General features: G+C 37.9%; 1 protein-coding gene across 1 annotated transcript in view; it reads right to left on the bottom strand.

Moving 5' to 3' along the window:
- Positions 1-22,348, bottom strand: part of LOC306986510 (fibrocystin-L-like) — a gene marked incomplete at its 5' end in the record, with an annotated part of 57,233 nt that overhangs the window by 1,234 nt on the left and 33,651 nt on the right. Inside the window, 36 exons of the mRNA XM_079589818.1 lie at positions 582-728; positions 1,963-2,117; positions 2,199-2,543; positions 2,661-2,796; positions 3,441-3,598; positions 3,728-3,892; positions 3,981-4,213; positions 5,798-5,963; positions 6,059-6,175; positions 6,279-6,390; positions 6,701-6,823; positions 6,971-7,119; positions 7,377-7,467; positions 7,705-7,826; positions 7,957-8,080; positions 8,171-8,274; positions 8,597-8,770; positions 9,116-9,245; positions 9,395-9,513; positions 9,629-9,758; positions 9,920-10,074; positions 10,183-10,271; positions 10,379-10,562; positions 10,692-10,851; positions 11,448-11,599; positions 11,778-11,969; positions 12,150-13,179; positions 13,294-13,430; positions 13,530-13,771; positions 14,134-14,263; positions 16,325-16,534; positions 16,625-16,781; positions 16,928-17,084; positions 17,763-17,937; positions 18,546-18,695; positions 19,656-19,904. Coding sequence (XP_079445944.1) covers positions 582-728; positions 1,963-2,117; positions 2,199-2,543; positions 2,661-2,796; positions 3,441-3,598; positions 3,728-3,892; positions 3,981-4,213; positions 5,798-5,963; positions 6,059-6,175; positions 6,279-6,390; positions 6,701-6,823; positions 6,971-7,119; positions 7,377-7,467; positions 7,705-7,826; positions 7,957-8,080; positions 8,171-8,274; positions 8,597-8,770; positions 9,116-9,245; positions 9,395-9,513; positions 9,629-9,758; positions 9,920-10,074; positions 10,183-10,271; positions 10,379-10,562; positions 10,692-10,851; positions 11,448-11,599; positions 11,778-11,969; positions 12,150-13,179; positions 13,294-13,430; positions 13,530-13,771; positions 14,134-14,263; positions 16,325-16,534; positions 16,625-16,781; positions 16,928-17,084; positions 17,763-17,937; positions 18,546-18,695; positions 19,656-19,904 — 6,569 coding nt within the window. The remainder of the gene's footprint in view (positions 1-581; positions 729-1,962; positions 2,118-2,198; positions 2,544-2,660; positions 2,797-3,440; positions 3,599-3,727; positions 3,893-3,980; positions 4,214-5,797; positions 5,964-6,058; positions 6,176-6,278; positions 6,391-6,700; positions 6,824-6,970; positions 7,120-7,376; positions 7,468-7,704; positions 7,827-7,956; positions 8,081-8,170; positions 8,275-8,596; positions 8,771-9,115; positions 9,246-9,394; positions 9,514-9,628; positions 9,759-9,919; positions 10,075-10,182; positions 10,272-10,378; positions 10,563-10,691; positions 10,852-11,447; positions 11,600-11,777; positions 11,970-12,149; positions 13,180-13,293; positions 13,431-13,529; positions 13,772-14,133; positions 14,264-16,324; positions 16,535-16,624; positions 16,782-16,927; positions 17,085-17,762; positions 17,938-18,545; positions 18,696-19,655; positions 19,905-22,348) is intronic.

Here is a 22,348-nt window from a genome sequence, read left to right as displayed (position 1 = left end):
GTAGAGCCTTGTATGCAAAAAGAAGGATCTTAAAGTCAACTCTAAATTGTATTGGTAGCCAATGCAATGAGGCAAGAACAGGGGAGAAATTATCCCTTTTTTTAGTTCCTGTTAATCTGGCTGCTGAGTTTTAAGCACTGGTCGTTCACACAGAAGATCTGAAAAAGACTCGAGTGTATAAAGAAATGAGTGTATAAAGCTGTGGAAAAGTGGGAGTGTAGAGGGTGGGAAGAGGGCAGGGCAGACAACAACCAATAAACACAGACCTACAATACACATTATACAGACAAATGAATATTAAAATATGAATGGAGAAAGAAAAACAACAGAGTTGGGTGCACTTGATGCATTTTCAACATAACCCTATGACAACAAACGCACAAAAAACTTATCATAAGAGACTACTATAACAATGATCATGAACAAATCAAATGAGGAAGAGCATTTAGAAGGCCTAATAATATTTTCATTAGATTTACGAGGACTGCAATATCTGAACAAATGACACACGTCACACAGAAAGACTAAATGCACAAGTTGTAACTTATTAATAATATGTTGTATTCTTAATGAAGTCTCACCGCTGCGTCCAGAGCCATGATGCTGGGCTGCACGCTGAGGGGTCCGGGTGACGATCCGGCCACTGGCTGGACCACCACCATCAGGGATGATACCGTCTTGACCGTCTCCACCTGCTGGTCTTCACGGGTCACCTCCTGAGTGGCCACCTGAGAGAGAGTAACGGTACAGTTTAAATAAGGAAAAGCATGTTGTGTGCTTTACTGTACAGCATCTATTATTTGATCTTATTCTGATAAAAAAACAACATTTGAATGGATATTCGGGGTTCAGTAGAAGTTAAGCTCAATGAACAGCATTTGTGAAAGTGTTTCATCCCTCATTTTCAGATACGGTGAGGCACTTACAATGGAAGTGACCGAGGCCAATTTTTGAAGAATTTAAAAGCAGAATATTGAGTCTTATTTGAGTTGTAAAATTGTTTAAAAGCACAATTACTATTAGTAGTTTTATGAGTTCTAAGGTTATTTTTGTTATGCTGGTTGAAACCTGTTCAAATATAGATAGCAGTCAATAATAGAAGTGGGTTAAATATTAAAACATGACCATATATCTTCTGTGGAAGTCTAAAGGACCAAACAATGTTTGTCCAATCATTGCACTCATTCATATACATTTCCATACCTCCGCACACCCTGATAGCACAGACATCACGTCATCAGCACGTTGCTTAAGGCTATGCAGAGTTGTAGTCAGACTGTCATCGAGCGCCGCATAAACAGCAGCCACCTTTTACAGTTCCTCCTGAACCAAAACAACGAGTTTATGCTGCGTTCATGCCATCGTAACCGTAATTACGAGCTGGCAACCCGTGACCATATAACCGGAGCTGTTCATGCCCTCAGACTCGGATTTAAGCGTTTCTATGTCAACACGCCAAAATGAACCTGAAGCAGTCAGGTGGTACAGGTCAGAGCTCTGTAAGTTGTTTAAGTTCATTATTATTGTAATATTATGTGCTTTCAGACATGAGGTAATTTAACGTCATATGCGAGGAGGCGAGGGTGCCACATTTTGAAGGAGGCGTTGCTTTGAAGATGCTCTGAAGGGAGGGTGGGATCTCATACTTTCAAACCTAGCTTGTTAATAGCCTCTCTGAAATTGCCTTCCCTACCTTTCAGTCAGTTTATTCATATCACATGCTTAATCAAAACTTTTAAAAACAGTTTACACCAAAGTTTCTAGGCTTCCATTCACTTCCATTGTAAGTGCCTCTCAGTAATCCAGATGTTTGCTTTAATTTGTATTGAACCCAGAATATATTGCTTTAAATATCTACTTTGTCGTATAACTTTCAATTAAAATTCTCAAATGCTGCCTGATGTCATCATAACATTTTTAAATGTTGGTGAGTTTGGTCATGTGATCTGATTAGCATCTTACATCGTTCCAGGTGGGGTCACTGGAAGAGGGTGGAGGAGGGATGATGCCCAGGGATGACACATTGAAGCCGATGGACAGACTCAGATTGCCTGAGACAGCAGCGCGGCCCAGATCGTCAGCAATGTTCTTCAGGGCTGCAAACTGTTGGTCTTCTTCTGCAGATGGTATATAAATATTAAAACATTGCATTGTGATCTAAACACTGTACTTGTCATTTATTTTATTCAGGCTCTCACCACCAGTGCTGCTGTTGCTGGATGTCTGAACAGGGGGCTCCCTGATCTCCACCTGCACTGTCAGTCCTGCCGAACGCCTCCTTCTCGCATTAGTACCCTCACGAACGATGTTGGTGATTCGAATCTTGTTCGCCGGTATTTTCAGAAATAAAGCCAGATTTCGTATCAGTTTTTCTCCGAAGAACTCCGCCTCAGTCATGGCTGGGAGGTTGAAGGCCAGGAACAAAAGCGGGGAGGTGCGGATTTGGACCGGCTCTGAGCCTCGAAGAAGTATGTTCAGCATTTTGTAGTCCTGGTCAAAAAAGTTGGAGCCGTGACCGGAGTTGAAACTGGGAACGTATTGCCCTGAGAAGCGCAGAGAGGAATCAAAGTAAGAATTGTGATGTGTTGTTTAGGTTGAAAAATGGTCTTCTGGCCTGCAGGGGGAGCTGCATTAAGTTGCATTATTGTGCTGTACTCTACCTGTATAAGTTGGCTCACTCAGAGTGTAGTCAGTTTTGCCAGGATTCCACACAGCATTTGTTGGACCAACCAAACTATTGTTAACGTACACATCCAGCCGCTGAGGGTTTGAGTAAAATACAGCCACCCTGACAGCCTGAGAACAACAGAATATTACTGTAGTTAAGTTTCTACTGAAATAATATCAAAGTTAAAACTAAAAATGAAATGAAAACATAAAAAAAAAAGAAGTTAATAATTACAGATATGCATATACACACACACACACACACACACATATATATATATATATATATATATATATATATATATATATATATATATATATATATATAATTGCAGGTTTGCATTCACATTTATTTTGATGCAGTGTTGGATATATTTTGGCCTGGATCGTGTTTTGTACATTTTAAATAATACAATATTAACAAATGTAAAAAAATATATAGTAACATACATAAATTAATAAACTAATTATATTTTTTTAAATTACTAAATTATTTAACATAATATCTGTTAATAAATAAATACATTGTTATTATTAGCAATTATTATATGATTATTATATTATGTGTATATATTTGAGTATGTATGTATCAATACCAATTAATTGATTGATTCCTCAGTCAGTTTATTTTTAATATTTGAAAGATACACAAAGTTCTGCACAATTCAGAAAAATATTTTCCTAATATGCCTTTTATTGTTCTAAATGTTGTATCACCTGTAGATGCCTACAGGTCAGTATAGTCTATTGTCAGTATAATCCATCTCACTAACCTCTGTAGGTCCAGCATTAAGTAACATAAATCTCAGCTTCTGTGGTGTGGTGCTGGTGAAATAGATGTCAAAGGATTTATTAGTGGCCACAATGGCGTGGAAGAGAGATACTCGCTTCTGACACGTGTAGCCGGCGCACCAGCCGTGGTCTTGTGGGCCTGGAACAAGATATTCACAGTAAGATTCAAATTCAATAATACACAATTAAACCTTTTCTGCTTGTATAAAATCCTAAACTATATTATGCATAAAATAATAGGTGTTACAGGGAGAGGTAAGAGTCATACCATTCACCAAATCCACATATTTGTCCCCCAGGATGGCTACAGGTGAAAGACGCCTGGTCTCTGTGTCTGCGTCCAAACTTTCGATGACCAGCATCCTGTAGTTGAGCCCAAAGCACTTGTAGCTCTGCCAGGTGTTCATGTACGTACAGTTGTCTCTGATCACTCCTGCACAGGTAAAACAGCCACGTCATACGTCTAAAGCAGCTCCATCATTTTAAGTTCTCTCTCTTAGATCACTGTAAATGTACTGTACCTTTGTAAGGAGCAATTTGACTCATAGGTATCCGGCTGCCGTTGAGAGAGGTGAGCATGACTTTGGGGATGCGGTAATCGCCCAGTCCATGTCGGGGATCCCCGTTCCACTCGTACTCGGACTGGGGCACCACTGCTCCTACTGCACCCAGGAAACTGCCATCCAGATCCTTCAACATCGTCTTCTTCTTAGCATCACAGTCCATGTCCACACAGTCTGATGGGTTCACCTTGCTGAGATAGAAGAGAGAGAAAAAAACAGTCACTCCATATTTTTGGTCATCCTGACATTGGTGTTCTCTCAGTCATTTTCAATGTTGTCTTCCTAATAGTATTTCATAAAAAAAAAATTCAGGGCTTATACTTTATTAACAGTATGGATGTGCCAAAACTGATGAACATTACCATTTAAATAGAAATTTTTAAATATAGTGTTAAATGTTTCACACCTATATATGCGCAGCCTGGTGCCCCAATCTTCACTGATTTCACATTCCATCAGTAAGAGCAGAGTGTGAAGTTTGAAATATATGTCCAGGAAAGGTAGAGACATGCGACCTACAGCTAGAGATCAACTGAGTTTGCTGCTTGAAATGTAGAGGTGATAGAGCTTTTTCTGTGGCAGCTCCTAGACTCTGGAATGAGCTCCCGTTGTCCTTAAAAACATCTCCTACTCTAGGATCATTTCAGAGGGAGTTAAAACTTATTTATTTCCCCTAGCTTTTAATTATGTGTTATAATTTCTATGTATTTTTGGTTGTAAAATATTTGTATGTACAGCACTTTAGTACCCATTGTGGTTTTTGAAAGTGCTCTAGAAATAAAGTTGAGTTGTACAGGATGGATTTTTCAATCCCGCTCCCGCAAAAATATGTTCTCCTGCTGCTCCTGCCCGCAACACACGTTTTGTATCCCGCCCGCATAAAAGTATAAATAGATTTTTTTCTGTACCTCCATGAAATGCTTTTAAGTTAGCCTACGAATTAAGGATTCCTAAAAAGCTGACATCTTTCATCGCGATCTCACAAATCTCTGTTATTATCAATGAAGCTGACTGCACAATGAATCTTTCAAAATATGTACACTTTGTTTGTAATAATCATAGGATTTGCCAGCACGCAGAATTCAGCACTGAACAAAAAAGTCAGTTTTGAGCTGTGAGGGGATTCTATCTTATGTGCATCTGATTGGCCACTGCGTTTAAGAAATCAACCCATATGTCTGTGATTTGCTACATTGCTCAACGCTGCAAACATGTTATAAATAGAAACTCTGGCCTGTAAAACATTTCTATTTTGTTTTAGTTATTCTTGTTGCTTTTGCGCAACAGATGAATAAAAATGTATTAGTTTTTAGATGTTTTATCTATAGATATTTCTATTTTGCGGGAGTCCCACGAATCGTTTTACTCTCCCGCAACCCACACACGACTACCTTACCGCCCGCACCCACACTCGGCCTTCAAATCTAGTCCCCGCGTCCCACTTTGTTGCGTTGGGTCCAGCGGGAGTGCAGGTCTCTAGATCCGGGTACTTACCCAGATTGTATCCAAAAAACAAACCACAGCTGCCTAGCCAGATATTTCATGTGTTCTAGCTCGAGCACACCTGGTGCATCTAATGAAGCCCTTGATTAGTTGCATCAGTTGTGCTTGAGAAAATCCTGTTTTGCAGATTTGTGCTGTTGTGAGGGATTCTATTGAGTGGGTTGATTCATTTTGAGACTGCAGAAGTCATTAAAAGTATTTTCAGTGTTAATTAAGTGTAATTAACAGTGTTAACTTTGTGAATTGCCATTGACTATAAGCTTTTGGTTTACCTCAGATCAGGCCGATGAATGTATGCCAGAGCGTTCTCTGTGCTGTTTATCTTGGCTATCCTCTCAACACTGATTGGATGTTGTAGATCCTCATTTCCCGGATTGGTCATGAACATGTAATTTGTCTCTGTTGAGCACACACTCTTGAACCCAACAAAAGTTGTGTCTGGAAATAGAAACAAACCGTGTAAATAGATGCACTTGTTTTGTATTATGAAAGTTTTAAACTGAAGAGGGACATTTTGAAGGAATGTGACTCACCAGAGACAGTCATTAGACCAGCTATGGCATTGTAGCTCATCAGTCCAGGGTGAGGCTTTTGTGGTGCATTATTGTGGTAAGATTCAAATGTCGGCCATGAAATTCCAGACCTTCCACCTGTTGCACACAGAAAATGAGCTTAGAAGTACAGAAAATGGATCAATTATATTAAATACATTTATCCAGTAGTGCATAGATGATTCTTTAATATGTATTGTACCATTGGGGGGGCGAGGGGCCCTGTGGCTTTTGCTGAGCTTAACATAGGTCATAGTTGTGGACAGACTGTCAAAACAGTTGAAGTTGGGACTGCTGCCCACAATCAGGGCAACCTGTAGAGATGATTTTTTGAAGAAAATTATAAAAAAATTAACAGGGTAAGAGTAAGATTCTTTTAAGGCCAATTAACACTGCACTGAAAGATGTAAACCAATGCTGACAGTCACCAGATCAAAGTATGTAAAATCACAGACATTCCAAGACCAATAAATGGCAATTCAATATGTTCAATAGGCAGAAATGATAGCCGACAGATGCCAACAGGGGTATCACACTGACCCTACAAAGTGTCTGTTGCCGCCTGTCAGTGCAGGGTAAATTGGCCTTTAGTTTTGACCGAAGAGACATATAGTGCATCCTCACCTGTACACGGACTATTTTGTCAGAGTAAGTGTGGCTGAGCGAGGGAGGACTGTAGATGAGAGACATGATACTCATTCCATTATCAATAAGGCTCACGTTAGAAACTAACACATTCATGGATACCTGGAAGTGAGGAGAAGAAAACATTAATGCTCACCAGACCAGGACAGTGCATTTGTATAACTACAAATTAACAATTTATCTAAAACACTAGGCTTTGCAGTTACTGTAGGTTATTAAAGTAGGAAGTTTGCAGATCATTTATCATACTTGAACATAAATGCCAAAATCAAAGCTCCTCCAGACAGTGAAGCCCTGGATTTGAGAGCAACCAGCAAGTCCATCTTTATTCATGTAGAGTCCATATAGACCACCATGTGCCTCATTCTGACTCCATTGAGCCACTGAATTTGGAGATCCTTTTAACATATTGTTGGAATACATTAATAAATTAGTAATAGATTTAATCTAAAAACAAAAAACAAATGAATAGCGCCATAGACAATTGTAATCTTTAGCAAATTTCAAAATAAATTTTTTCTTCCTCTATATTATAATATTGCGATGTCTAAATTCACTTGTATCATTTAAAACAATGTATTTGTTTTAATGCGTTTTATTTAAAATTTTCTTGTGTTGTGGTTTTATTTTTGAAAATAATAATTGGCTTCTATACCTGGGCATGGTTCACCATCAATTCGGAATCCCACTCGTTCATAGCCAGCAACAATATTCCCTTGAAGAATTGCATTGGTTGCCTCACTCACCTACAACATCAACAGTAATATATCAGTTCTATGTCTAGTACTAATCTATCAGACAGTAATATAATGGATTTTTTAACCATGTACAATGATAATACTATGTTTTTTGAACATGTACCATACCATTCTTGTACCTTAGAGTGCCATCAAAATGGAACAAAATAATAATAATAATAATATGGTAATAATTCTCTACCATGGTACTAGCATCCGATCACAGTAAAAATTTTAAAGGGTTACCTCAATGGCTGCATTCCATTCAAAGTTAAATTCCTCCGCTCTGCCGTTGTACGATCCAGGCCACAGTGTCAGAGTAACCAAGTTCCTCCTGATGGCATTACTGTCACCCCAGACTCTGATTCCTTGAAGATTTAAATATTAATTGCAGAATTGAAAAGTGCTGAATCATATGACCCAACTCCATAGTGATTACATTTTGTTTAATAGGATTTTCCTTTTGTGCTAACAATGAAGCTGCCAATGAATCTGCACCTTCTCCAACGGTGTGATGGATCACGTTGTCATCAATACTCAGTCCGTCAGTTCCGAAAACACCAATAGCAGGAGCAAAGCCGTCATGAAAAGCACATCCCTTGACGTAAGACTCACCAACCACCTAAAAACATTGTGACAGTAAGTAGTTGAAAGGAATGTGTGTGATAATCATGTACTGTCTCTTTCTCTTTGTGCGGAGACTTTCTCTCACCCCTCCCAGGTTATAAAACACCAGAGAGTAACGTGGGTCTGACAGGTCGTTCCATCCTTCCTGCCCGGTGTGGTAGAACTGAACATTTCTGATCTGGGCTTTTCCTGTGAGGCAAGTTATCAACAACTTTAGTGAGTTTTCATTACTTACATTGTGCTGAAAATGTCTGCTTAGCAAGGGATGTTATCATTTTGATAGTTCAAGTTCTTTGAATATGACTGCTTGCCAGATTCTTTTTTATTGAAACTACAAAACATTACTATTTTTCTGCTTTCTCTCATCTTCCAAGTAATTAAACCATAATCATAGGATGATAAAAAATCATAGACTAAAATCATAGATACATTTGTACATAAATGTACAGTACATAAAATGTCTCATTTAATTGAATGCATCAATATATGTATGTGGTTTTGCAGATTATACCTCTGTAATCAATCCCTCCACTGGAGAAGCTTCCCACCAGCACTCTGGCGCCATACGACTGTGTGTACATTTCTGGATACTCCTGACCAATGATCTTGATGTTCCTGGTCAGTAAAGCCACATTGCCTGCAAGCTGATAACTTCTTGAAGTACCTGGCACACTGTAGCTCTCCCCTATATGACCAAATACATTTAATATGAATTTAAATTATTTTAAAATAAGTGAATAATTTTTTTTTAGAAAGCATACATTGAATTAATCAAAAGTGGTACTTTATGTATTTCTAGACTATATGTAAAAATTCACAGTAGTAATTGCTTATATATAATAATAATAATAATATATAAATATATATTATTATTATATATGTCTATATATATACACATACATACACTAATGTTAATAAAATATTATGTTAAATAAATATTATATATTATATATTTGTGTACCTATTTTTATTGATACAGCATAATGCCTATTATTGATTAATAGCATTATCTATAATCTAGGGGACTAACCGATGTGTGTGAATGATAAAGGCTGGTCCAGAGTAAGTGTGCGGCCATAATCTGAGATAGCAGTTATGGTGCGGATTTCTGTCTGCCAAGGGTCATAGCTGGTGGTGGACAGCAGGATCTTCTCCCCAACCTGGAGGAAATAAAAGTGTTTTATTCAAACAAAGAGAATAATGGTGCAGAGCACAAATGCATGAAATCTAAAGGGCATCACCAAATAACACAAGGAGGTTAAATAGTTATCTTAAGGTCTCCGTTTTTATTTTTTATAAATCTTCTGACCTTCCAGTCCACAGATTCCTGTAGAGAGAGAGTGCTGTTTCCTGCCTGGGATGTGTTAGCCAGCTTAGTGTGATACACGTTGTGTGGCATACCATAAAGGTCAAGAGATCCAAACACACCTGGAAGACAATGTTTCCACTCAAATCAACACTTAAGTTGGCAAACGCTTGAGAGGAACGTCTCTGATGCATATACAATCAATACTAAGATTTATTTTTATTCCTGTTGATTTACCTAGAACTTTGGACCCTTGGTTTGGTCCAGATGGTAATAGCCAGTCGGGTGTGAAATGGCTTCCTCTCAGTATGATCTGCAGCTGACCTCTAAAGGGTTCATCAGGCCACCCAGCAATCAGGCGTCCACCCTGATTGAGTCAAATGAACATGTACAGATAGAGTTAGTGTCTTAAGTATGGACAGAAGAAAGTGAAATTAGCACACAGGAAGAGACTGGTTCTGATTTGGTGTAATAATCCTAAAATGTCTATAGCAGAAAGATGCCAGTTGAATGTAGTTATGTGCTTACTTGAATGGAGATGTGTGTAGCATTCAGAACAATGTTATTATATTGAGAAACACTGCTGGTGGAGGTAACATTGTTTGTGTCTGGAATCTCCAGAACTCCAACTATTTTCAGCTTGTTCAGGGAGGGGACTACAACATCCACAACCATCCAAATGCCTTGAGACAGAATGGGATTTAAAAAAAAAAAAGAAATAACATGTCATATTGATAAATAGCTTTTTCTTTCGGTCTTTACTTCTGTTCTGTCACATTAAAGATTCTTACCAGCTGGAATGACCACATCAGAGCCTTCTTGTGGCACATTGAAGTTATTCTCTGAGCTTGATAGCCAGAATGATGTATTTGACCAGAAACTAAACCCAAATATGTTTTATTAGCAAGGTCAATCGAAGCAGTAGATAATAATAATAACAATATTATCATTTTCTGAAAAAAGTGCTTAGCATGTGTGCTAACATACACATAGATGAAGTTTGCAGGTCTGTGGCTGGTTGTGTTGGCTGGACTGACTACAGGTGGAGGGATAGGTTGAATACAGTTGGGATAGTAACACTGATACACTCTAAAGTCCAACCATCTGTCTACAGCTGAGCGGTCCACACTGTTCCTCCTCCTCCGGCTAGTCACACGGTCTCTTCCAGACACTGTAGTCACAAAACTCAAAATCTTTCATTCTTTGCACAGTACTGAACAGCTTTAAACATGATACTGTATGTGCCCTCTTTAAATACAAAGGGAGCAGATTTTTTGGATGAAGAGGCGAGTAGTTTTACCCATGTAATAGAGGCTTCTCGATGACTGGTTGAAGTACCAGTCCCCATTTACATTCGCAGTGGGGTTCAGGGGCTGGGAGGAACCATTCCTGTCATCTATAATGCGGAAGCGGTCAGGTGTCTGAGTCAGGTTGTGATTCATGATTATATAATTTTCTGGCTGTCATGGAGAAAGAGAGGAAAAATATATTTGCTAATTAACAATCTTAATTGGATGGAACATAATTAAAAGCATTGTTTTATTGTCCAAGGGCTGTCATTCTAAAAGCCAAAAACAAAACAAAAAATTAAAATGAATGTAACATTAATTTATTGTGATTTTTTCCCCCAAAAAATCTGAATTGAATGAACTCTAAAATTAATAGTAGTGGGTACTAGAAATGTATATATAAATATTACAAAAATAATTTATTAAAACAAGTTAATATTTTTAAAATGTATGCTATAAATTTGTCTTTATATATAAAAATATACAGCATCCTTTATTTTATAATTAGGGCTCCTGGACAGCAAATAGTTAGACCCCTGATGTAAGTTTTTTACCCTTATGGAGTTTCAAATAATCATTTTTAACTATTGTGTGACAAGAGCTGCTTAAAGATTATATAAAAAATTTTAATTTTGTGTTCCATAGATACTATAAATAACAACAATTAGTTTGCAGCAATATAAGGGTGGTAGATGTTAACACAATTTTCAACTTTTCATTTAAAAGCAAATTGAATTATTTAGAAACGTGTAGTGTGCTCACTTTACCTGAAAACCGTAGACCATTCCATTGTATGAGATGTTAGTGATTTGGGAAGCACCATTCAAGTACCAGTTATAGGTTTGGCCGGTGGGCAGCATTGCCATCCAGCCATATGTGAAGGTCACAAGTTGTGTAAGGAAAGGAAGCACGCATGTCCCTAAAGAGAGGAATGACATTAAGACATGACTTGTTTCGTGTGTAGTGCATGACGTTCTAAAAATGAAAAAAAAGTGTTATTTTTTAATTGCCCCTAAGATTTTTCATACAGAAACATGTCTAACATATGCTACACATTTTTTTTTCATGGCTCAATCGCCCAGATTATTTCATCCTACCAAATGAGTTGGTAAGAGTCACATCTTTAAACCAAAGTGAATATGGTGAGGGATTGAAGATGACCATGCGGTGGAAGTTAATGGTGTTGTCACACACTGCAGCAGGGACGCCAACACTCCACTCTGTTCCCGGAAAGCAGTGTCTCGGGTCGAGCAGGTTATTCCTTGGTACCACCTTGTAGCTAACGTTGCCTTTGCAAAAAATATTCATTGTTTAATGTTACCAATACTTTGTCAGTGTAAAGTTTAATTTTTACCATGCCAATAAAGCTAAAACAATATCCATTAAGATATTGTTACACAGATAAAAGTGTTTTTTTTTTTCTCTAGTTATCATGAATCTGTATACTATAATATCTAATGTTTCTATACCTGTCAGGGACCCATCAGTATCTACTAGCGCCACCTCATGCTCCCATCTGAACCAGGCCTTGTTGGGCGACTGATAAAACTGGATCCCACTGAACCTCGCGCTCCAGCCCCCACAGCGGAACGTGCAGGTTCCAACTATTTCTGCCACCCCGACAGCAGCACACGATGGACGGTCAAAGTTCACAAACTTTGTGTTGATGACGCTCATACCATCATCCAGGGGCAGGACAACACCACGAGCGGTGCAGTAGTCGCTCCCCAGTCCCAGCTCATCCACATGACCCACCATGGTGCTGTTGACCACGGCCGCCCCTCCATTCAGTCCCCATCCACTGACATACGGCTGGATGATCCTCTTGGCCTCCACTCCTGCCTTCTCATTATTGACCATTAGGAACTCGCTGAACTGAACCGCTCCTACGTTCACCCACTCTGCACCTTTCTCGTTGTTCCAGGAAGTGAAGCGTCGGAAGACCGCTGGCGCTGGTGTATAGGAGCTGCAGCTGCCAGTACGCATTGGGAAAAACTCTTGGAAGATCCACAAGCCAAACCAGCCCTGTGAATGCACCGTATTGTTGAAGAACTCTCCTAGTGGAACTCTCTTCTGACAGATGTTGGCGTCATACGAAGGGCCGTCGGGATGATCGTGCATCCGGTACCAGAAGCCGAAATGTGTCCCACCAGCCGCGACATTGTGCCTAATGGTGTTATTAGGGTTGGTGACCCAGTATGCAGCAGGAGTTACATCATCATTTAACAAACTGGTGCTCTGTTTTACAAATATCGCCAGGTTGTACTGCAGAATGTTGCCAGTCTCAATGCCATCCTCAATAAAGAAGGCTCCACCCTTGATATTGTAGATGACATTACGCTCCACCAGCAGGTTGTGGGTGTTGTGGATGGTGATAGCACGGTTGTAGGACTGGTGAATGCCACATCCACGCACATATGACTTGTACTTAACATCACCCATTAGATGCCAGTGGATTGGGTAGCGTCCCAGACGGAACGCCTGTCCAACATTGAAGAGCTGAAGGAGGAAAATGACAAACGTAATGTCATGATTGAATGTCCTGGAAAATATGGTCTTAAATGTCTCCAAGAGTTTTGAAACAAATGTTTTTGAAACAAAATTAATATTTACCTCAACATATTCAATTCTGCCAATTGCCAGATTTTGGTTTGGTTGTGGTGCGTGGAACATGATGCAGCCACCAAACTCGTCACTTCCTACTTCTTCTCCAAACCTACCCTGGAAACAAGTCTGGGTGGCAAATTCCCCTGTAAGCAAAAGCATTCAGATAATTTGATAAAATTGCCAATCACATGACTTTTAGCTGTCTGTCTTTCCATCCACAGCTGAGGAAATAACATCCAAACCTGTGTTGAATCCATCAGGGCAAGCTGCAATCTGATCGTTCCACTCTATGTTGTTGGATCCACGGACAACAATATTTCTGGTCAGAAGGCCCACCTCTGCTCTCGCTTCAAAAACTTTCCCATCAGGCAGTGTGACAGACACACCCAGATGAGTGTATCTCAGTGGTGCGGTCAGAGTGAGGGTCCTACCGTCAGCTGAAACTGAGGCAATTCTCATCAACTCATTCTCACGCTGACTGTGTCTGTGAATTCAGTAAAAACACATTTTTGATTATTAGCATTAGCACTGATAACTATTTTGCGTCATTATTTGTATATTTTTATATAATTTAGCATATTCAATTTGAGCAAAAAGAATTTAAATAATAAGTTTATAATTTCATTTTTTTTTTTACCCCTAAAACTAATTTAATGATATCACCTAAAAATCTAAAAATGTTAAATGAATTAATTTGGGACCATTTTATAGAGAACAATTGCAACATTTAGTATTTTTCTTGGCCCTTGTTCCTACACTGATGTAGTTCAGTTTCTGTAGCAAGTCAGTGGCTTCAAATAAATCAACCTGAAATGTTGCTGTATGTTTGGGGTGGTGCATCAATACCTATGCCCAGTGGAAGCGATAACAATTTCGTCGCCAGTCTTCCAGGTGACGGCATCCATCAGTGTCAGCGTGTTGGAGCCGTTTTGTGCAGTCTGAGAAAGGCGAGTCCACGTCATAGGGACAGGGATTCCTAGAGAAGTAGGATTCTAGTTAAGCCCTGAACAAAACCTCTCACTGCAGGGAAGTGATTACTTTTGTGATGCCCACCAAAGGGGCTTTTCTGAATTAAATTAGCCTTCTGGGAATGTTATGTACGTCATTTCTATATTTGTGAGGATCACTTCATTTTGTGTTTCTGACTTTGTGACCTTTTAGTTGCAAATTTTCCAGTACCTCTGAGGTCTCTGATTCTTTAGTCAAGTTACAGACAAAAAATGAATAATTATAATTAAAGAAAATGTGTTTAAAGGGATAGTTCACTTTAAAATGAAAATTCTGTCATCAATTACTCACCCTCAAGTTGTTTCAACCCTGTATGAATTTCTTTCTTCTGCTGAACACAAAGGAAGATATTTTGACAGTTAACCAAACAGTTAACTGGTCCCATTGACTTCCATAGTAGGAAAAAAAATACTATGGAAGTTAATGGGACCAGTTAACTGTTTGGTTACTGACATTTTTCAAAATATCTTCCTTTGTGTTCCGCAGAAGAAAGAAATTCATACAGGTTTGAAACAACTTGAGGACGAGTAAATGATGACAGAATTGTAATTTTAAAGTGAACTATCCCTTTAAGTTACATCTGTTCAATGTTTATGGTTATGCATTTTGCAGATTATTTAATATTTGTACTATTGTTCAAAAGTTTGGGGTCTGGAAAACAGGCCCTCAAATCTTAATCGCACTTCTGCATATTAAAACTTCACAAAACATACATATGTTTTTTTTCTTTTTTTCTTTAGGGATATCCGAAACACGAAAGCCACTTCAGAGAGTACCCCAGCGCCGCATTGAGTTTTTGTCAAAATTCCTGTTTTGTCAAATTTCCTTGTCTTAAATGAGTTAAAAATTGTTAAATGCATGTAAATAATCATGTGCGTCAGGTCTTAAAGTGACAACAGCCTAATAAACCTGCTGCTGTCTGTCATTTATATTAATCAAAGAACAAAAGACAAAGAAAAATCAATCACTGCTCTTGACTGAATAACTTTTGTAGCTATAACACGGATTAATCTATATTCAATGTATAATGTATGCAGTGAAGACAGAAATTTGAAAATCAATCACTGCTCTTGAATGAATTACTTTTGTAGCTTGAATAAGCATTGTTAAAGCACTTTTAACAATGTTAAAAGGGGTAAAATGAAAATAAAACTTTTTTTGTGCATTTTAGCAGGGCAGATAAAAATCTGAACCAGCCCTACTGGGCCAGTAGAAAAAAAACCTTAGCATTGAGCCCTGATTTATTAAAAGCAAAGCTACATGTGACACTTATTACAATGTGTTTATGTGAAGATTTTTTCAAATTCAATTAAATTAAAGTAGTTTTTTTAAATGTTAAAATTGATAACTTTCATTATACTTTAATGTTGAATGGCTACAATTAATGGCTAAAATTCACTTTAATAGAGACATCAATATCAGTACTGGTATTAGTGATACTGGCCTTCATTCGTAGGGCTTAGTAACAAGATGCCTTAAATATTTTATAAGACATTAAATGTCTTAATGTTGTAAATTATTTTGGAGATTCAATGTGATGTATCACAATATAAAAATATATTAGAAACTTTAATGTTAGGTGCAATTAATCGTGATTATTAGTAAAAAAATTTAATCAATCGACAACACAAGGCACACACATGTATACGTATGTATGTAAAGATCAACTCTAAATAAAGCTACATTTTCAGCATCAATACAAATTTTTATATGCTGATTTGTTGCTCAAGAAACATTTATTATTACTATTATTAATGCTGAGAACAGTTGTGCTGCTTTATATTTTTGTGGAAACTTTTGTAACATTATAAATGCCTTTACTGTCCTATTTGGTCAATTTAATGCATCCTTGCTGAATACAGTATTAATAAAAAAAACTTTTGAACAATAATGTATATTAAATATATATAAATATTTATTTTATTTATTTATTTTATAAATATTTAATATAATATATTATGTATATACATTTTAATTATACTGAATTCACTAAAATTTTTAACCTAAATAGTGTTGTTTATTTGCATACCATGCAGATCTAACACCCCTTCTCTGACAGCCAGGGTCTTGGTGCCATAGACAGGAAGTTCTGTAGAACGCAGGTGTCCATGCAGTGTGATTATGGCCTTGTGCTGGAAGGGGGCCTGCTCTGTTCCGATCTGCAGCGCTCCACCATCTGTGATCAGAATATTCTCTGCCTGCAGCTCAATATCGGCCTCATCAAAAATCAGTCGCCCACCTAAATAGAAAAGAGACATTCACATAACTGTGAGTGTAAGTGAACCAAGGCTTTGTTTAATAAAGGCAGTATTTGTTTAAATAAGCATACCCTGGATAAGGAGCATCTTAAGAACTGGGGTGCTGGTGTCCAGGAGGATGGTCTGGCCAGGAGTGATTACTGCAAACGTGCCCTCCTCAGGAGGAGAGAGACCCCCCCATGTATAGGGAGACGACCATACGTCAATGTAGAAGAAGGTAGCATTATTCTGCGAGAGTAGACAGACATTATTATATTATTGATATTACAGATACAGATATTATTATTTAATAATATATATAATGAGAATAAATAAGTATTTAGTTTGTCACTGTGCTGTTTAATAAGGTCAAATATATTTATGTCACAAGTTACCATTCTGGCAATTCCTCTGTTCCCCAGCTGGACTCGCACTTGAGTTTCTTGGGATTTGCGCTGAGAGTTGGTCACACAGATGATTTGTGATTCACTGGCTGACTGGACATCGCAGACAGACCCTGCGATTGTGACGGTGACTTCATTGACATTTGAGCTACAGGTGAAAGACAAAAGCCAGTGAACTTGAGAAAAGTAAGTAAAATTATTCTGTCATAATTTCTTAATCCTCAATAGGCTTTAATAGATAATGAAATATAGTGTACAACTTGTATGGTCTACTTTTATCATCAACAGTTTTGGGTGACTTTCAATACTTTCAAGAGTTCAGAAGATGAACTTAAGTCTTGTTTTTAAGACAACTAACCTTTTAAACTAAATAATGAAATTATGCTTTGTCAACGCACTGAAATAAGTTTAGGTTGAAGCATTAAAATTACTAACTTGGGAAAAAAATACAAAAATAATAATATATGTATATATATATATATATATATATAATATATATATATATATATATATATATATATATATATATATATATATATATATATAAACAATAAAAATGACAAAAGCAAATAAAATAAAAATTAAACTAAATTAAATCAAAAAATAAAACTGAAAATATAAAAATAAAAGCCAATTCAAAATACTAATACAAATATAATAGTATACAGTATAAAACAATACTAAAATAAAAATGCTATTGGCTGTACAACACATAGGGCCTAAATGTTATATTTAGAAACAATAATGCTGAAGTAAACAATGAACACTGTATCCAAGCATGATTGGAGGACAATCAGTTACAATGTAATTCTGGTCTGTTCTGCACCTGAAACCTGAGCCGGTAATCGTGAGTCTGGTGCCTCCAGCGGTTCCCCCTCTGCGTGGTGAAACGTTGGTGATAACAGGGGTCAGAGAGGATCTGTAAGTATAGCTGTTCGTGAGGTTGACGGTGTCACCTCCATTCATCACTATGACTGTGCAGGCCCGCTCTGCTTCACTTCCTGCAAGAGACAAAAGCATTCATTAAGATACAAGCAGGCAGACTGATAGACTTTCAGTTCTATTCATCTGTGACTTGTTTCCGAGCTGTCACATTTGTCATCGTCTCTCAGTGACTGACTTCTGGTCAGTTAAAGCATTTCTGGTTTTGCTTTTGCGGAAAATCTTTGGACTGGGAGTTCAGACATACCGTAGATATAATTGCTTTGATGGATTAAAGGGATAGTTCACTTTAAAATTAAAATTCTGTCATAATTTACTCACCCTCAAGTTGTTTCAACCCTGTATTAATTTATTTCTTCTGCTGAACACAAAGAAAGATATTTTGAAGAATGTCAGTAACCAAACAGTAGTCTGTACCCATTGACTTCCATAGTAGGAAAAAAAAATACTATGGAAGTCAATGGGTACAGACTACTGTTAGGTTACTGACATTCTTCAAAATATCTTTCTTTGTGTTCAGCAGAAGAAATAAATTAATACAGGGTTGAAACAACTTGAGGGTGAGTAAATTATGACAGAATTTTAATTTTAAAGTGAACTATCCCTTTAAGCTTTGCTAACTGAACATTTCTAGACACACATGCAATGCTTTTAAACTGATACATACCATTGTTGGGTGGGACCTCGCAGTTCAACTGGGTAGATGTGGAGTTCTGCAGGTGCACATTACACTCTCGGTTACAGATAAGGACTCTTGTGATGTTTGGGTCAAATCCAGAGCCTTGAATGGCAACAACAGCTCCTCCGGCGTAACTTCCTACAGAAAGACAAAGCAAAGGCATCATGTAGTGTCTTATTACTTTGTAGTCTTTGTGTTTTGTGTACTTTGAATATGACAGCAACTAAGTAAAGGTACCCAACTTCAGGACCCAGAGTTCGTATTGGACATGAAAAAAATTACAACAAACTTCATGGGCCCAACAGTTTGCAAAATTATTAACATTAACTATTTTTGTTTCTAATCATCTTTTGAATTTTGGTTGATTGGATTGATGCTCTTGGCAACAAATAAATTCACTGCACAAAATCTGAAAGTTATCTGAAAGTTCATGTTTTGTTTTTCCATGATAAGGACATCACACAACCTGTTCAAGTTGGCAGATAAATGTTACAGATAAATGTGGCCAAGAAGTGTTTAGTTTGATTAACATGAACAAGTATATTAAGTGATTTTCCTTGTTATTTTGTGCTGGAGTACCATACACTCAAAATACAATTTAAAAGTTTAGAATCAGTATTTTTTTATTTTTTTGGAAAGAAATTAATACTTTTATTTGGCAAGGATAGATTAAATTGATCAAATGCGACAGTAAAGACATTTATATTGTTACTGTCATGATTATTTAGTCATCCGTTTGGTTAGTTTAATTTTCATGGACTTTTACTTTGCTTGGCATTATTTCCTGTTGTCTTTGTTCACGTTTCCCGCCACTTGTGTTTGTAACCATGGATTTTCATATAATGAAAAGCTAAATTATTACTATATTGTACAAGCCACCTTTAAAAAAAAGTTACAAGTTATTCGTTTTAACTTAACTTAGGTACTATTATATCTATATTCTATAGAATGACAAGTGTCGCTTATTTCCATGTAACTAGGCACATTTCCTTCTGAGTTTGCTGAAATTTTACAAAAGGTTTGAAACTGCCAGTCAGTTTTGCTATATCCTGTCCATATTAACAAATATTTTACACTAGAGAAAGTGTTTTTGATTACCCTCATTCGGTGTGACCCCTGTCAGAAGCAGCTCATAGGTGAAGACAGACTGGGTCAAGGCATGACCTTTGAGCTGATGGTGAAAAATGACTGGGAAAGTTCCTCCTGCGTGTTCTCCAACAGTGCACAGCAACTGCATATCTGTGATGGATGTCACGCTACAAGCCACACCGCCGATCTCGAAGGAGACGAGTGCTACATCTGTGCCAAAGCCAGAACCAGAGACGGTGATCACTGTTCCACCCGAACCTGCGAGGAAGGGATTATGTTTGTAGTATTACTACGATGTGATGTGATATTCAATAGTTCAATAGAGTGTTGCAGAGATAACATATTTTTTAGTTTGTTTTTTTAGCACTTCTGGTCCCATCATCCTGAAGACGATGTTTTTTTTAAATAGTTTTTTCGTTTAAATGCTTAAAATAAGGTCTGTGGTTAACACAATCTCAAGATATTTTCATGTTTTATTCTACGACATAAAATACATCACCCTTGTAATTTTTGATGTCTTGATGAATGTCTTGATGAATGCCATTGCTAACAAGTAGCTAAATGGGACTACAGATGTTGTCTGAGACATTAAACATCACGCCGAACCGGTAAACTCATCAAATTTTTTATTTTATTTTTTTAAATAAAGACCCAAAAGAAAATTCTGAAGCTTAATGGTGGTGACATGTTTAGCTTTTTATCTCTGGCAAGTTGTTCATTTGTGAAATTATCATGATGAACAAAACAAGTAAGAATCCAAACTTTTGTTGGACATTGGCTTTTGGATTATTGCATAAATTAAGCTCTATGGAAAAATCCTATTTGTTTTTTGTTGAGGGAACAAGGGTGATAAAATCTTTTGGGTTGGCCTACAAAAATATCATGTGTCATCTCTGCAGCAGTCCATAGTAAATGCCACTAATTAGGGCCCAAGCCTTGAAAAGGCGAAGGCCCTATTGTTTTCCTTCGGATTATTATTAGGGCCCAAGCCTTGAAAAGGCGAAGGCCCTATTGTTTTCCTCCGGATTATTAGGGCCCAAGCCTTGAAAAGGCGAAGGCCCTATTGTTTTCCTCCGGATTATTCTTCTTTATTATTATTATATTACTACCTTTTGGGCACTTTTGGGGGCCTTAACGTGCTCAAAAACTCTTGAAACTTTGCACAAATGTCAGAACCCGCGGCCATTAGAGCCGGACTGAAGCTGGTACCCGGGCGTGGCAGGGGGGCTCGACAGCGCCCCCTGGAACGCGGTCCGAAAACTTGGTCCATAAATCAAACACGCTTGCGTGTAATAATATGAAACTCGGTACACTTATAGATCTCATCGGTTCATATATCCTTCGTGCTCTGACTTTTTACCCCAGCCCAACAGGAAGTCGGCTATTTGGCGTAGTTTAAAAAACACATGCAATGGAATTTAAAATACTCCTCCTAGACGATTCAAACAATCACCACGAAACTCGGTGTGCATGAAGTCAAGACATGGAGGATGATAAATTGCGAGGGGATTTTTGATATCTCGAACGGTTTGGCCGTGGCGAGGAAACGAATTTATGGCGAATATTGGAAACAGGAAGTGTGTTATAACATCCTCATACATTAATTGATCTTGATGAAACTTCAGCAGTGTGTTCGTTGTAAGAGGCCGATCGCATGGATGTGACTATTGTGAGTCAAAGTTATAGCGCCACCAACTGGCAGCAGGAAGTGTGTCACTTTCAAAATGCTTTGAATTCACCCTCTTATTTTTACCCGATTTGCTTCAAACTTTATGTGTATAATGTAAACACACGGCAGATGTAGACCTGTGAAAGAATTATTGATATCTTAAATACTGTTGCCATGGCAACGCTTTAAACTTTTATATTCTTTTTGGGTGCATTTGAGGCTCTTAACATGCTTCAAATTGCATGAAACTCAACATGCATATCAGATTTATTAGGTACTAGGCATGTGTGAAGTTTCAGAAACGGGCGTGGTAAGGGGCTCAGTAGCGCCACCTTTAGTCAAAAATGGGGTATTAGTTTTACCTACAGTAACAAAAATCGGTATTTATATTTATCTCCCCGAGCCGGACAACTTTCTAATTTACAGTCATTAGCTCCAAACAACAGGAAGTCAGATATTTTGGTTTGAATGTGATTTGATGGGAATTTTGCCAGTCTCTCTCAGTGTCTGTGTGTGTGAGAGAGGAGGGGGGCTTTATTTTAACCCTTTCTCTGCTGTGTGGGACTTCTCGGGCACTTTTGGGGCCCTTAACGTGCTCGAAAACTCTTGAAACTTTGCACACAGGTCAGAACCTGCGGCCATCAGGGCGGGGCTGAAGCTGGTACCCGGGCGTGGCAGGGGAGCTCAACAGCGCCCCCTTGAACGTGGTCCGAAAAACTTGGTCCATATATCAAACACGTTTGCATGTAATAATATGAAACTCGGTACACATATAGATTTAATCGGGCCGAACAACTTTCGTGCTCTAAGTTTTACACCAGTCCAACAGGAAGTCGGCTATTATGGGCTGTATGAAAATGCATGCCCCTGGAATTTGATATACTCCTCCAAGAAAAATGATCCTATCGCCACCAAACTCGGTCAGCATGAAGTCAAGACATTGAGGACGCTAAATTGCGGACGGATTTTTGATATCTCGAATGGTTTGGCCGTGGCGAGGAAATGAAGTTATGGCGAGAAAAGAAAAACACAA

Source organism: Phoxinus phoxinus, assembly GCF_949152265.1.
Source record: "Phoxinus phoxinus genome assembly, chromosome: 19".
In the NCBI taxonomy this organism is placed as follows: Eukaryota; Metazoa; Chordata; class Actinopteri; order Cypriniformes; family Leuciscidae; genus Phoxinus; species Phoxinus phoxinus.
Note: the sequence above shows the minus strand (reverse complement) of the source record. Positions and strands in the feature narration are given on the sequence as shown.